This window comes from Eublepharis macularius, chromosome 4, assembly GCF_028583425.1.
Source record: "Eublepharis macularius isolate TG4126 chromosome 4, MPM_Emac_v1.0, whole genome shotgun sequence".
NCBI classification, from domain to species: Eukaryota; Metazoa; Chordata; class Lepidosauria; order Squamata; family Eublepharidae; genus Eublepharis; species Eublepharis macularius.
Genome location: NC_072793.1, coordinates 16,225,188 through 16,237,382, shown reverse-complemented (window position 1 = coordinate 16,237,382; position 12,195 = coordinate 16,225,188). Strand labels below are relative to the sequence as shown.

General features: G+C 45.0%; 2 protein-coding genes across 3 annotated transcripts in view; one reads left to right on the top strand and one right to left on the bottom strand.

Annotated features, from left to right (window-relative positions):
• WIPI1 (WD repeat domain, phosphoinositide interacting 1) overlaps positions 1-7,237 on the top strand; it is a 72,084-nt gene extending 64,847 nt beyond the window's left edge. For both annotated transcript variants that reach the window (XM_054975858.1, XM_054975859.1), the window contains one exon: positions 6,528-7,237. In XM_054975858.1, coding sequence (XP_054831833.1) covers positions 6,528-6,575 — 48 coding nt within the window. In that variant the 3' untranslated portion in view covers positions 6,576-7,237. The remainder of the gene's footprint in view (positions 1-6,527) is intronic.
• A 634-nt stretch (positions 7,238-7,871) lies between these two features.
• ARSG (arylsulfatase G) overlaps positions 7,872-12,195 on the bottom strand; it is a 148,893-nt gene continuing 144,569 nt past the window's right edge. The window contains exon 12 of the mRNA XM_054975854.1: positions 7,872-8,352. Within this exon, the coding sequence (XP_054831829.1) occupies positions 8,036-8,352 (317 nt within the window). The 3' untranslated portion in view covers positions 7,872-8,035. The remainder of the gene's footprint in view (positions 8,353-12,195) is intronic.

Genomic DNA, 12,195 nt, shown 5'->3' with positions numbered 1-12,195 from the left:
CTTAGTGGGGGGGGGACAGCCAGGGGGGCATGGTGTGCAGCATGAAGGCATGGGACCATGGGTCAGTGGCAGGCTACCTTTCTGAGACCCCAGGGAACCACTGCTGGTGCCAGTCGGAGTAGACTAGTGGTCTTCAGCCACTTGGTCAGGAACCTCGGGGGGGGGGGCTGCAAAGCCCCAGCTGCCATTTCTTGAGCCCCTCTAGGACCCCCACTTCTGTGCTTCTTTTTGGAAAGGCCTTGTGTGTTCATGTGTCCTACCATTTTTGCGCAGATATCGAAAGGATCATGGTGGGGCAAGATCACTCAGTAGTGGAGAACATTCCTTTCTCCCTCTGAGGTGGAGGACATCTTGATGGATGATTCTTACCCTTCGCAACAGGGAGAACAGCTTCATTTGAGCGCTGCCTTGCTTTTCAACTTTCTCCTCATTTCTTCCTTATCGATACTCTAGTGCCTTTCTTCGCTGACCTCTCCTTCTCGTGTGTTTACTCGAAGGACTGCGGGGGAAGTTTTTTCTCCCTGCTTCTGCTGCGGTGACCATTTTGAAGCAAGTTAGGTCTGCAGACACGCAGAACATGCTCCACCATATTGGTAGTATGCAAAATCGTGAGGGCAGTGACGGCGTCCTAACCAAGGGAGAGTTGGAAGCCCCCCTCCTTTCCGTGCCCGGCGACAATCACGGAGACATGGGTGCAGATCGCGAGGAAGCTGCAGCTGCAGCAACTCCTATCACAAAGAGACCAGAAGTCAAAAGTGTGCCAAGAAAATGTGCCATTCCTCCATGGCAAAAGGAAACACTGCAGCCATTTCTGGCTTCGCTGATGAAGGCACAAGACCCAGTGTGGGGCAGCCATGCCGGTCTGAGATTCAAAAACCTGAACCCATGGCAAGCGAAGGAGGACTACTCATGAGTAATGTGTTGGGATCAGGACCTACACTAGTATTCCTGAATGTCATTAGACAGACTGAGGGAAGAAATCACTACCACAGGGCCAGGGAAGAGAGAAATTTCCTTCCTGTTCTTGCTCTTGTCCATTCCCTCCCAGACAGGGAAATGCTGAAGGCACAAACCCATACAGATGGTACCCTAGCTGGCCTACCAAGGCAGCTAGGAAAGAAGCTTGTTCCAGAGAAAAAAGAGAGATAATTCTCACTGGCATTCTGTTGGCTATAAGGACAGTGACTTCTTAGAAAGGGAAGAAGGAGAGTTCCTCTCCGATGAGGAAGGGGATGATATAGAAATCCCAGAACGATATGATTTTTTTAAACCAGAGGACTACTAATATCTCCTTTCCAAGACCACGTCAGCCTTGGAATTGCAGGAGAACACACCAGGAGAGGATACAGGTCCTTCCTCTTCAGAACCTAAGACTAGACTCAAGGGGAATAAAGAATTTTTCCCATTCTCAGAATTCTTTGAAAAACAAAGGCAGAATGAACAAAGCCTAGGGGACAATAAAAGTTTCCCAGGATCTATTAAAAAGCTATATGCCTTGTCATCTTTTACTGATCAGCTGTTTCAGGTTCCACTTGTGGACACCCCCGTGACAGCCCTGAAAACATCTGGCTTGTTGTCAGCAGAAGGCTCATGAAGCCATTTCAATGTCCGTAAAGATCTCCACTATTGTTTCAGTAGTGTCCAGAGCGGCCACCGTCTGATCTAGAAAAACACTTCAGCTCATTCCATTCAGTAACCACCACATAGTAGAGGGAGCCAACCAAATACATTTGTGGCAGACGCAACCTTAGACTCCCTAACCTTTTTGTCCAGGGTGATGGCATCTACAGCAGCCTCTAGGAGATCCCTATGGCTGAGAACCTGGCAAGCTGACCTCCGCTCCAAGGCAATAGTCACAGCTTATCCTTCCCAAGGTCGACGGACTATTCCGGGACGCCCTCAATAAGATTCTCATAGAAACTAGAGACAAGAAAAAAGCAATGCCCGAGATACTGAATCGCAATGACAGGAGACCCTTCGGGAATTATTCCTTTTGTTCCCAAAAAGAACTTTCGAGATTCAGCAGAGACAACAGAGGATCTTCCTCGGACTCCTCTAAACATGCCTTCAGAAAAGGACATGTATACAATTGATTTAACAAGCAATTCTCACACAGAAATGACAATCCAGCTCGCAACAACAAGCCTATTAAGGCATGGCTACAAAACCATTCCAGTGGTGGGACGTCTTCTACAATTTCAGAAAAAAATGGATCAACTCCTGAGCAGACAACTGGTCCCTGGAAATAGTCACTAAAGGATACTACATAGAAATCGTAAAACCCCCATCAGAACATTTTATCTCCCCTCTTCGTAGGAATATAGAAAAATTACATAGGACTCATGCTGCCATCCAACATCCCTCAACATTCAGGGCATAGAACCTGTCCCTACTGCAGAAAAGTGAAGAGGGGTATACTCAATCTTCTTCACAGTCCCCCAAAAGAATGGAGATTGGAGGGTGATATTATATCTTAAGTTCTCCCTGGACCCAGGGAGGCCCACCTGACCTTGACTAGAGCCAAGGTCACAGAAGGTTCCTGCAATTATGCATGCGAGGATTCCACCTGCAGTTCAGGGTGCTCCCATTTGGTCTAGCCACAGCTCCAAAGCAGATCTTTGTAGATGACAACATATATGGATGAGAAACCGTATTGGAAGGTTTGCCAGTACAGGGACAATGGTTCAACAGGGTGATGATCCTTCCCATCAACCTCCTGGGACTTTGGGTAGTCCATCTGGCTCTGCTACACTTCAGCCCATGGATATCAGAGCATCATGTCCCAATCAGGACAGACAGCATGTCAGCCAAAACCTACCTCAGCAAACAAGGAAGATCCAAATCTATGACACTACACAGGGAGGCACTTCAGATATTAGTGTGAGCAGAAAAGAACCTGGCATCCGTCAAGGCGGAGTATATCAAGGACACAATGAATATATAGGTAGACTGGCTCAGCAGACAGACTATCCAAGAAAAGGAATGGTTTCTGAAGAAAGATCTGATTCAACTTATCTCAATAAAACTTGGTCTCCCTTTGGATAGGCCCAGGGCTTTTTTTCTGGGAAAAGAGGTGGTGGAACTCAGTGGTGGAACTCAGGACCACACAATGACGTCTCTTTGGGTCAGCTGGAACAAGGGAGTTTTTTAAAGTTTAAATCGCCCTTGGCAAAAATGGTCACATGGCCGGTGGCCTTGCCCCCTGATCTCCAGACAGAGGGGAGTTTAGATTGCCCTCTGCGCTGCGGCCATGTGACCATTTTCAAGAGGTGCCAGAACTCCATTCCACCACGTTCCTGCTGAAAAAAAGCCCCGGATAGTCCGAAGCAACCGACGCTTTGACATCACTGTGGCCACGTGTTCTCCTGTTCGCCTATCCACCCACTCCGGTTCTTCCAAAACTAATCAGGAAGATTAGAGAACAAAAAGAAAGTATAGTGGTAGCACTCTACTGGCCCTGGTGCCCATGGTTCTCCGCTCTTCAGCAGCTGTCAACACATCCACCACTGACCCAGTTTCTCCAAATGTGTTTCAACAAGGCTCAGTTTGGCTCCCACACCCGGAATAGCTGCATTTAACCGCTCGGAAATTTAGCAGGACTACCACTCCCGACTAGGAAATTCTCAAGAAGTAACACACATGTTACTATCGTCCAGGAGACAATCTACTAATAGGTTATATAATGCATCATGGAAAGCATTCGCCAGGTGGTGTGGAAGAAAAGGGGTTAATGTCACGAAACACAAAATCAAATCCATTCTATTCTTCCTACAGGATGAACAAGCAAGTGATCTCAAAGCTTTGACCTTAAGATGCCAGGTCACAGCTTTGACAACGGTACTGCCTTGCTACTAGGGGCTGAGTCTATTCAGACATCTCCACATATGTTGCTTCCTCAAGGGTGCTACACTGAAAGTTCCACCACAGATTCCTGACCTGGAAGTTGCATACTGTCTTGTCTACTCTTACCAGACAACCATTTGAGCCTATCAAGGTAATCTCTTTAAAGTGACTGAGGATGAAAACCTTATTTCTCACCGCAGTTACATCCACAACAAGAATATCAGAGCTAGGGGCTGTGTCAGTTAGCCCTGAGTTATGTATTTTCCACAAGGGCAAAGTAGTTCAGCAAGCAGATCCTACCTTTATACCAAAAGTGAACTCTTTCTTCCACAACACAGGAAATATGTCTACCACCATTCTGCCTGAATCCTTCTCATTCCTAAAGAAAGAATGTGGCATACTCTGAACATAAGATGAACTCTAAAGGCATTTATTTGTAGAACATACTACTTCATTATTTATATCTATATCCTCACCAAATAAAGGAATGAGGATGTCAAAGTTGGCCATTAGCAGCACCCTCACGGCTTGTATAATAGAAGCATACAAAATCCAAAAACTAGACCTGCCTGCTGGGATTACTGCTCGCTCAATACGAAGCGCTGCAACCAACACAGCATTTGTCAGATATGCTACAGTCGAAGAGATCTGCGGCAGCTACCTGATGATTATTTGTCTCGAGCTTTGTTAAACACTATAAGCTGAACATCTGTGATGCAGCTGATGTAGCATTTGGCAGAAGGGTATTGCAGCACATCCTATGTTCAAATGATGATGACCTACCTGGAAAATGAATACAGGGAAGTCCTGTCAAGATGTCCTTCACCTCAGAGGGGAGAAAAGACCATTGACTACTCACCGTGAAGAGCCCTTCTCCTCTGAGGAAAGGAGGACATCTTGTCCCTCCCAAAGTCATTGTCATTCCACTTTCTTCTGTCTAACAAATTCACTTCCTGGTCTGTTTTTCTCTTTTGCCTGTCATCACTCACCTTTCTCCTTGTTATTCATTTCTAGAATGTTGTTTTCATAGTTAAAATATTAAAACTGCTTTTAGGAGTCGCCAGAACTGAAAGAAAGGGTGACTCCACTAGGAAGACAGGAAGTAGAAAAAATTGTTCCTGCCTCCCTGAGCGAAGGGTGGGAATCACCCATCAAGATGTCCTCCTTTCCTCAGAGGAGAAGGACCCTTCATGGTATCTAATGATCCATTTTTATCAGGTGGATTCAGACACACACACACACACACACACACACACACAAGGTCAATCTTCCCTCCATCTTGCACAGCCTGACCCAGCCATCCCCCAACCTCTTTGTGCTTTGTGATTGCAGTGTGAAGCCCCTCCCTGATGAGGTCACAACTCTGGCTCCTCCTTTTCCTGCCACGTGACTGTGATGTCATAGGACTGCCTTTCCTGTGCTCACAGCTTACTGGGTCCCATTCCGTCGCCTGGGAGTTCGTCGTAACTCCTGGTCTGGAAATGTTGATGACCGCTGGAGTAGACAATACTGATATGGACCCAATGGTCAAACTTGGTCTGCTTCACAAGTTCATGGTAGAACCAGGAAAACCAGGAATCATTGGATACGTAGTCCCCATGATCCACTGATGCACCACTTATCTCTGTGTGTATATAAAACAAAATGAGTGTACATGCTTTCATCATGTGAAATGGAGCATGTACTTTTCTGTATATAGAACTGATTCTCCTGTAGAAAATGTGTTGTGTGCGATGCTGCTTAGTATTGCAGATAGCATTGTGGAATCCAACCAGTGTTTATGGTTTGCCACTAAGTATGATCTGTGCCAGCCGTGTAATTCCCGTCTACTGCAGAACAAGTTCATATCCTTCCATTTCAGCATTGAATTTCCAGGCAGGGGCAAGAAACGTCCAGCACAGACAAGTCATTATTTAAGGCCGGTAGGGTTAGTAACACATCCTCTTGCTGATGTGTAATTCAGGTGTGTTATTGTTGCACTAAGAAATACTATTGACAGGCCAACGAACCATAGTGGTCAGATCAGTGGAATGCTGTTACGCCAAAAAGATTTTGCACAGTTGTGAGAGAATGCATTGACTGAATGTGTAATAATGTTTCCAAAAAACTCAGCTTGCACAACCTTCCATGGTATGACTCTGCAGGAATCTATGCTGACCATTTTCCTCTGCGCTTCTTGCTGATTGGAAGGCTTTCTGATGAAAACTGTCTCCTTTCATCAGCAGAATATTAATTGCATCTGCTCTGTTCATTATGTAACTGACAGACACTGGTAATGTCCTTGCCGTAACGTATTTTCTGCCAGTACGCTAATTTGGTTGCCTTGCTTAGTTCTGTGGCTCAAGTAACTGACTTTTCAGGTTAGCCAGCCTATATAATATGTTTACAACCGAGACAAGGATACAATTCATTGTTTAAACAGAAATACGCTCTCAGTCTGGGTTAGATGTCAGATGGGCAATAGGTTCTGGTTTGTTCTCGAGCCAGACGGTCACTGTAAACTAAGGACAAGAGTACTGAATGACCCACAGGCACTTTTACAGGCTTTGTGAAATCCGAGCAGTTGCATGACACACCTCCCCCTCCCCATTTCCTCTGCATGCGCACAAAGCCTGTTTACTGCACATCATGCACAACGGCACATTACTGGGAAAAGTAAGGCCCTTCTGTTTTGATTTTGGTAGATAAACTTATGCCGTGGAAGCCAGACGAGAAAAGGGAAGAGGTCATGAGGAGTGGCAAACAGCAGAGCACAGAGCTGCGGATGGGAGGTAGTTTGGAGAATTTTAAAAAAAAAACATAAACGGGAATATGGAAGAGCCCACAAGTGAGGGAGAAGCCAGAGGCCCTCCAATGCTATTAACACAGTATGTTTGGGGGGGAGGTGGGGTTAGCTGACCTTTTCTGGCCCTTCATGTGTGTTTTTTAAAGTACTACGTGGGTATCAATGTACTGTATATTCACATTGCTCTATATGTGAGAACAACAGTGTAAATGTTATCCTGATCGGAGTTGTATGTAACCTGAATTTTATATACACGCCTACCCCTTTTTCTAATTTATGTTATGTATAAATGTACTTATAGAAAAGTATATTGATCTTTGTCTTTGTACAGTGCATAATATTTTACCCTTGCAGAATATTTTTGCAGTGACCTACTAAGAAAACAAAAAGAACCCCAATTTATTATGTTGGAGCTCTGCTGGAATACCTATTAATAAAGTCATACAAAATAAAGAAGGTTCCTATGTGGTGTTTAGAGGAAAAAAAACTGATCTCCATTTTCAAAACTTCTGGGGGTTTACTATATCTTGATTTTTGGTAACTGTGGCTGGTTAGGATCAACTTCAACAATATTTCCCTGAGATGCTTAAGCCACAACCAGATGTTATGACACATTTTTAAAAAGCCCAAACTGCTATGTCCTTCATCCACCCCCCATAATATGTAGTGTCAGGGGTCATTTCATAGAAAAAGAGCTGGAGGAACTCATTAGCATATGCCACACCCCCTGACATCACCTATCCTGGCTGTTTTGGACCCAATCCTGGCCATTCAGGGCTGAAATTGGGCCCAAAATGGTAAAAAGGAGCTGAAAATGGCCAAAAGGGGGCCCAAAATGGTCAGGATCGGGCTGCTGCTGAGTGGGAGAGTGATCCACCACCTGTCAGAGGCCCGATCCAGGCTGTTTCGGCCCCCATCCAGGCTGAAACGGGGCCAAAATGGCCGAGAGTCAGGTGGGGCCACCTGACATGTGACCTCTTTGGGGAACTGCCAGAACTGCGTTCCTACACGTTCCCCCTTGAAATGAGCCCTGTGTAGTGTTAACTTACACATCAGTCTACCCCCAACACCCATTGAAATATATAACTTTGTGACAGCAGCACGCAGGACAGCTGGCAATAGACATTATGGAGGTTGGAGGGGGAATGACATATCATACTGTTAGGTGTTCATGTGTATCATGAACCAGATGCATGTAAACAACCTGCTGACTCCTTCAAGAAGGCACTGACTGTTCAAAGGGTTCAACCCCATCCAGCTTTTATACGCTCCCATGTTGAAACGAAATATCTAAATTTGAAAGACACAAAGCAAGAATTAAAATATTTCAAGGAACCATGTCCTAAGACGTTGAGTCACTGTAAAAACTTTTAAAAAGGAGGAACCAGTCCCCAGTTCAGTACTGGATCAGTCTAGCAGCCTTCCACATTTTCTGAAGCCCGAGCTCCAGTAAGTTGATTGACAGCGGCAGACCAAGTGCAGCGGGTTGCAGCAGGGGATCACTGCTGGATCATGAGAGTAATCTGCTATAGAGACATTGTCCGTGGCGATGTCTTGAAGAATACCCTGCAGAGCCTGGTTTATCATGGGCAAGACCGCATGGTATTCAGCAGCCTTGCTGTCCAAGGGCGTCTCTTCCTGAATATCCTGCTGTAAGTTAAAAACGAGGGGCGGGTGGTGACGTTCCTCCTGTCCAATGCTGCCGTCACAGGCCTTTGCTCCACCTGGAAAGAGACAAAACGAGATTCCTTTCCTGCCAGCTGTCCCTGGAGCAGCGTGCAGGAAATTGACATTCTGAATGCACAAGCTGGGACCTGCAAGGACTTGTGGGGGGCATCTCATTTCCCCCTCCCCCACCATGTTTTCTTTCCCTTCCTTGCCCCCATCGCATATCCCTCTTTCTTGCTTCCTTCTCTCCTTCCCACCCACCTTTGCCTGCCTCCCGTGTCTTCACCTTTCCCTTCTCCCCAGCAGCCTCTTCCTTGTGGCCCAGTTGCATGGTGCTGGCTGAGTCAGGCCCAGGTGCACGGTGGAGAACCTGCAAGGACTTGCTGGGGGTACTTCACTTTTCCCTGCATCCCCTTCCTGACACTGTTTCCTCTTTCCCTCCTGGCAGCCTCCATATGCTCACCTTTCCCTACATCCTTCTCTCCGTCACACCCTCTAAACATACCATGCTGCCCTTCATTTTCTTCTATGTATTCATCTATATCTGTATATTTATTTACTTCATTTATATACTTTCTTCTTAACAATGGGAAGACCAAAGTAGCTTAGATCACTCTCCTTGCCTCCATATTAACATCACAAAAACTCTTAAGAGGTAGGTTAGGCTGAGTGTGTGTGACTGGATCAAATTCACCCAGTGAGCTTCCATGGCAGGGTGGGGATTCAAACCTGGGTCTCCCAAATTCACCACTACACTACACTGGCTTTTCTGGGGGAGGGAGCTGCTTTTGAACAATAGCAAGCAGCCAGGCCTGGTGATTGCTTCTGGGCCTGGCCCCAATGAGTCTTCCCTCCGAGGCCAAAAGTGCCCTAGAAAGGCCCCTTCCCCCTCCCCCTGACTTACTGACAGAAAGCAAGCCCGGAATAGTGGCTGACCTGTCATGGTTGCCTAGCAACAACCACTGAGGCCATCCGGTTAAAAGTTACAAGTGCTCCTTTTATCATTTGTTTTTTTTAAAAAGACCCTTAATGTATTTCTTTTTTAAGATTTTAGATTTTTCTGCAAACTAGTGGCCTTTTCAGGTGTGCAGGGGGATCTATCCTGTCCGTTCATGGCTCCAGTCTGGTTTGTAAAGATCAAATGCCCTGGTCAAATGCATCTGGCCCTGCTCATGGCCAATGTAAGTGCACTCTAAAGAAGGTGTGTTACTAGCGTCTTATTAATAAGCAAGTGATTTTTCAACACTTGCATGAGGTCCTAAGCTGGAGGCTGAAGACTCCTGATGACGCAACATCTTTGCTGAAGCTAGTTGGTCTGGGACTGGTTTGTCTTTGGGTGACAGACCAGCTAGCACCCCTATACACACACATGGGGTTTCCAGGTCACCTTGCCTTCCCAGCAGGAGGCAGGGGACCCAGCACTCAGTTTGCACATGTGCGCTCCTGGGACAGTGCAATAGCATCACTTCCGGGAGTCCTGTTCCCCTATCTTTTCCCCCTGCCAGCCAGGTGAGTGACGGGTGGGAGGCGCAGGGTAGCAGTGGGGGATCCTCCGCCCCCACCAGAAGACCTGGCAGTCCTACACATACACATACTCGTAGGCTGTCTGGAAGACAGAAAGAATGCAAACCATGCATTTCAGAAGTGTAAACAAAACAAACTACTGGGGGGGGGCGTGTTAATGGTGCTTAAATTGCTAAAAAGTTTCCCATGGCAACATCGTTTTCACCAACAAATGATTCTCAAATTGTAAGGAAAGTACAAATCATGGGCAGGAATGAAAAGAACTAATGGACAAACAATGGAAAACAAAGATGGCGTTCTATTTATTTATATGGCAATGGTGTCTAGGCTTTTATATGTGCAAAATGGAAAAGTACGGTATTGCCTTCAATGGATGACTGGACTGTGAAAATACTGGAGTTAGCGGAGATGGCTAAACATACAGCTCTGGTCAGAGAGAAAACTCTACTTTCATGGTTAATTGGAAACGCCTTATTGACCTTCTGCATGAGACAAGAAAAAATTAATTGATTTGTGGATTTGATTTCTACGAAGATAAACTTGGGAAAAATAAATAGAAGGAGGGCAGTATTGAAAAGGTAAATTTTAGAGGTATTAAAACTACAAGTACAATGTGTGTAAAGATATAATAGATGTAGAGGAAAATGGAAAATGAAATATGTATTATTTTGTTTTTCCTTTCATTTTCATTTCTCTTTTTCTGTCCCATTTTTCTTTAATTTTTCCTTTCTCTGCCCCTTTATGGGGCTTTTAATCTTATTAATAAAATAAAAATTATTATAAAAAAGGGAATGAAAAGGCAGCGAAAATGTTCGAAGAATGTCAGAAATACTATACAGAAAACTAGTGATCCAATGGATATTAGCCAAGATTAACAAAGGCAGCTGTTGAAGTATAGGCGACTAAAGCTGTGAATGAATGACATTTGCAAACAGCAAATGAAACGATGATAAAACTGTCTATGGACTGTGCCAATTCAAATGGGGGGCAGGGGAGTGGGAATACTTGCACTGCGCAGAAAATTTATCGGGAATAGGGCTAGGCCAGAAGTCTTCTAGTTTTCTACATGCAAGAAAACATACAAGTGCTGGAAGTGAGCAATCAGGTCCAGAATAGTAGTATACTGGTCAGGGGAAAATGCAGGAGCTACTAGGAAATGACACGGGAGGAAGTTTGGAGATTTAAATTCTGTGCAGTTTTTTTTTTAACAGAGATGATAAGGTTAGGGTTACATACAGCTCAAAAATGTAGTTGCCACTGGGATCCTTTGGTCAGCCTACTTAAAAAGCTCCTTGGAGTGACCCCATTTCAGATTGACAACTTGGCATAAAAGTGCCATAGGTCCAGAAAGCTTAGCTTAGCTTTGCTAGGAAAAGGAACCTAGTTCCCAAGGGGGAAACAGCAGCAGCACTAATATAACCACAGAGATGGTTATATTTACTTACTTAGCAAAGTATGAAACCTGAACATTTAATGTCCCGAAGAGGCATGCAAGCAGGTACTGTACTGTCATAATTTGAGAAACTTTAAGTTCAAGCCACTTGATCAAGTGGAGAGCAAGTGTTGGGCAAGTGAACAGGGAGGAATACACGTGAGTCTGTTCACTTGCCAGGCAAGTGTCATTCATCACTTGTAGCTTGGCTCTGAATTTAAAGTTCTAGTGGGGACAGGGACTAAGCATGGCTTAGGGAACGGAGAAATGGTGCCTTTTCTTTTGGTCCAGGCCTCATGGAGAAAGGGCAATGGGAGGAGAAGACTGTAACTTTACTGAAATAATGTTGTTTTGGTGTTTGGCTGATATGTCAAGATTCATGGAAGCCAACTTCCACAGCAGGATTTGAACCAAGGTTGTCAACCAGCCAGGGGGAAAATGACCTTTAACAGAGGCTTAATACGCAGAAATGGGCAGCTCAAACATTTCCTGGCATGCAGCCAAATAACATCACCTGACCATTGCTGATCAAACCAGTTCAAAAGCTGGCCACCCTAGTTTGAACAAACAAAGGCAAGTGTGTGAACATGAGAAATATTCATCACAGCCTAGAACAGGTGGTGTTTCAGCCAAACAGAAGCATTAGAAGTTGTGCATTAACATCCTTGTGCCTCAGCTGTAAATAAAGGTTATTCTAAGGACAATACTGAGAATGAGGACAGGAGTAGGTGCTAGAGAGTTTGTCTCCGTCCAGATAATATCAGAGAATCTGCCCATCAGTGCCTAGATTTTGGGGATGGGAAACTGAATTGGTGCTGAGAGATACATCTGGAGATCAGATTGCATTTTGGCATTGGGAGAGATGATGTTTTATTTATATTTGTCAGTCTAACTTTATTTTGAACTTTATATAAAAAGGGAGTCAGATAAATTGTCAATAATA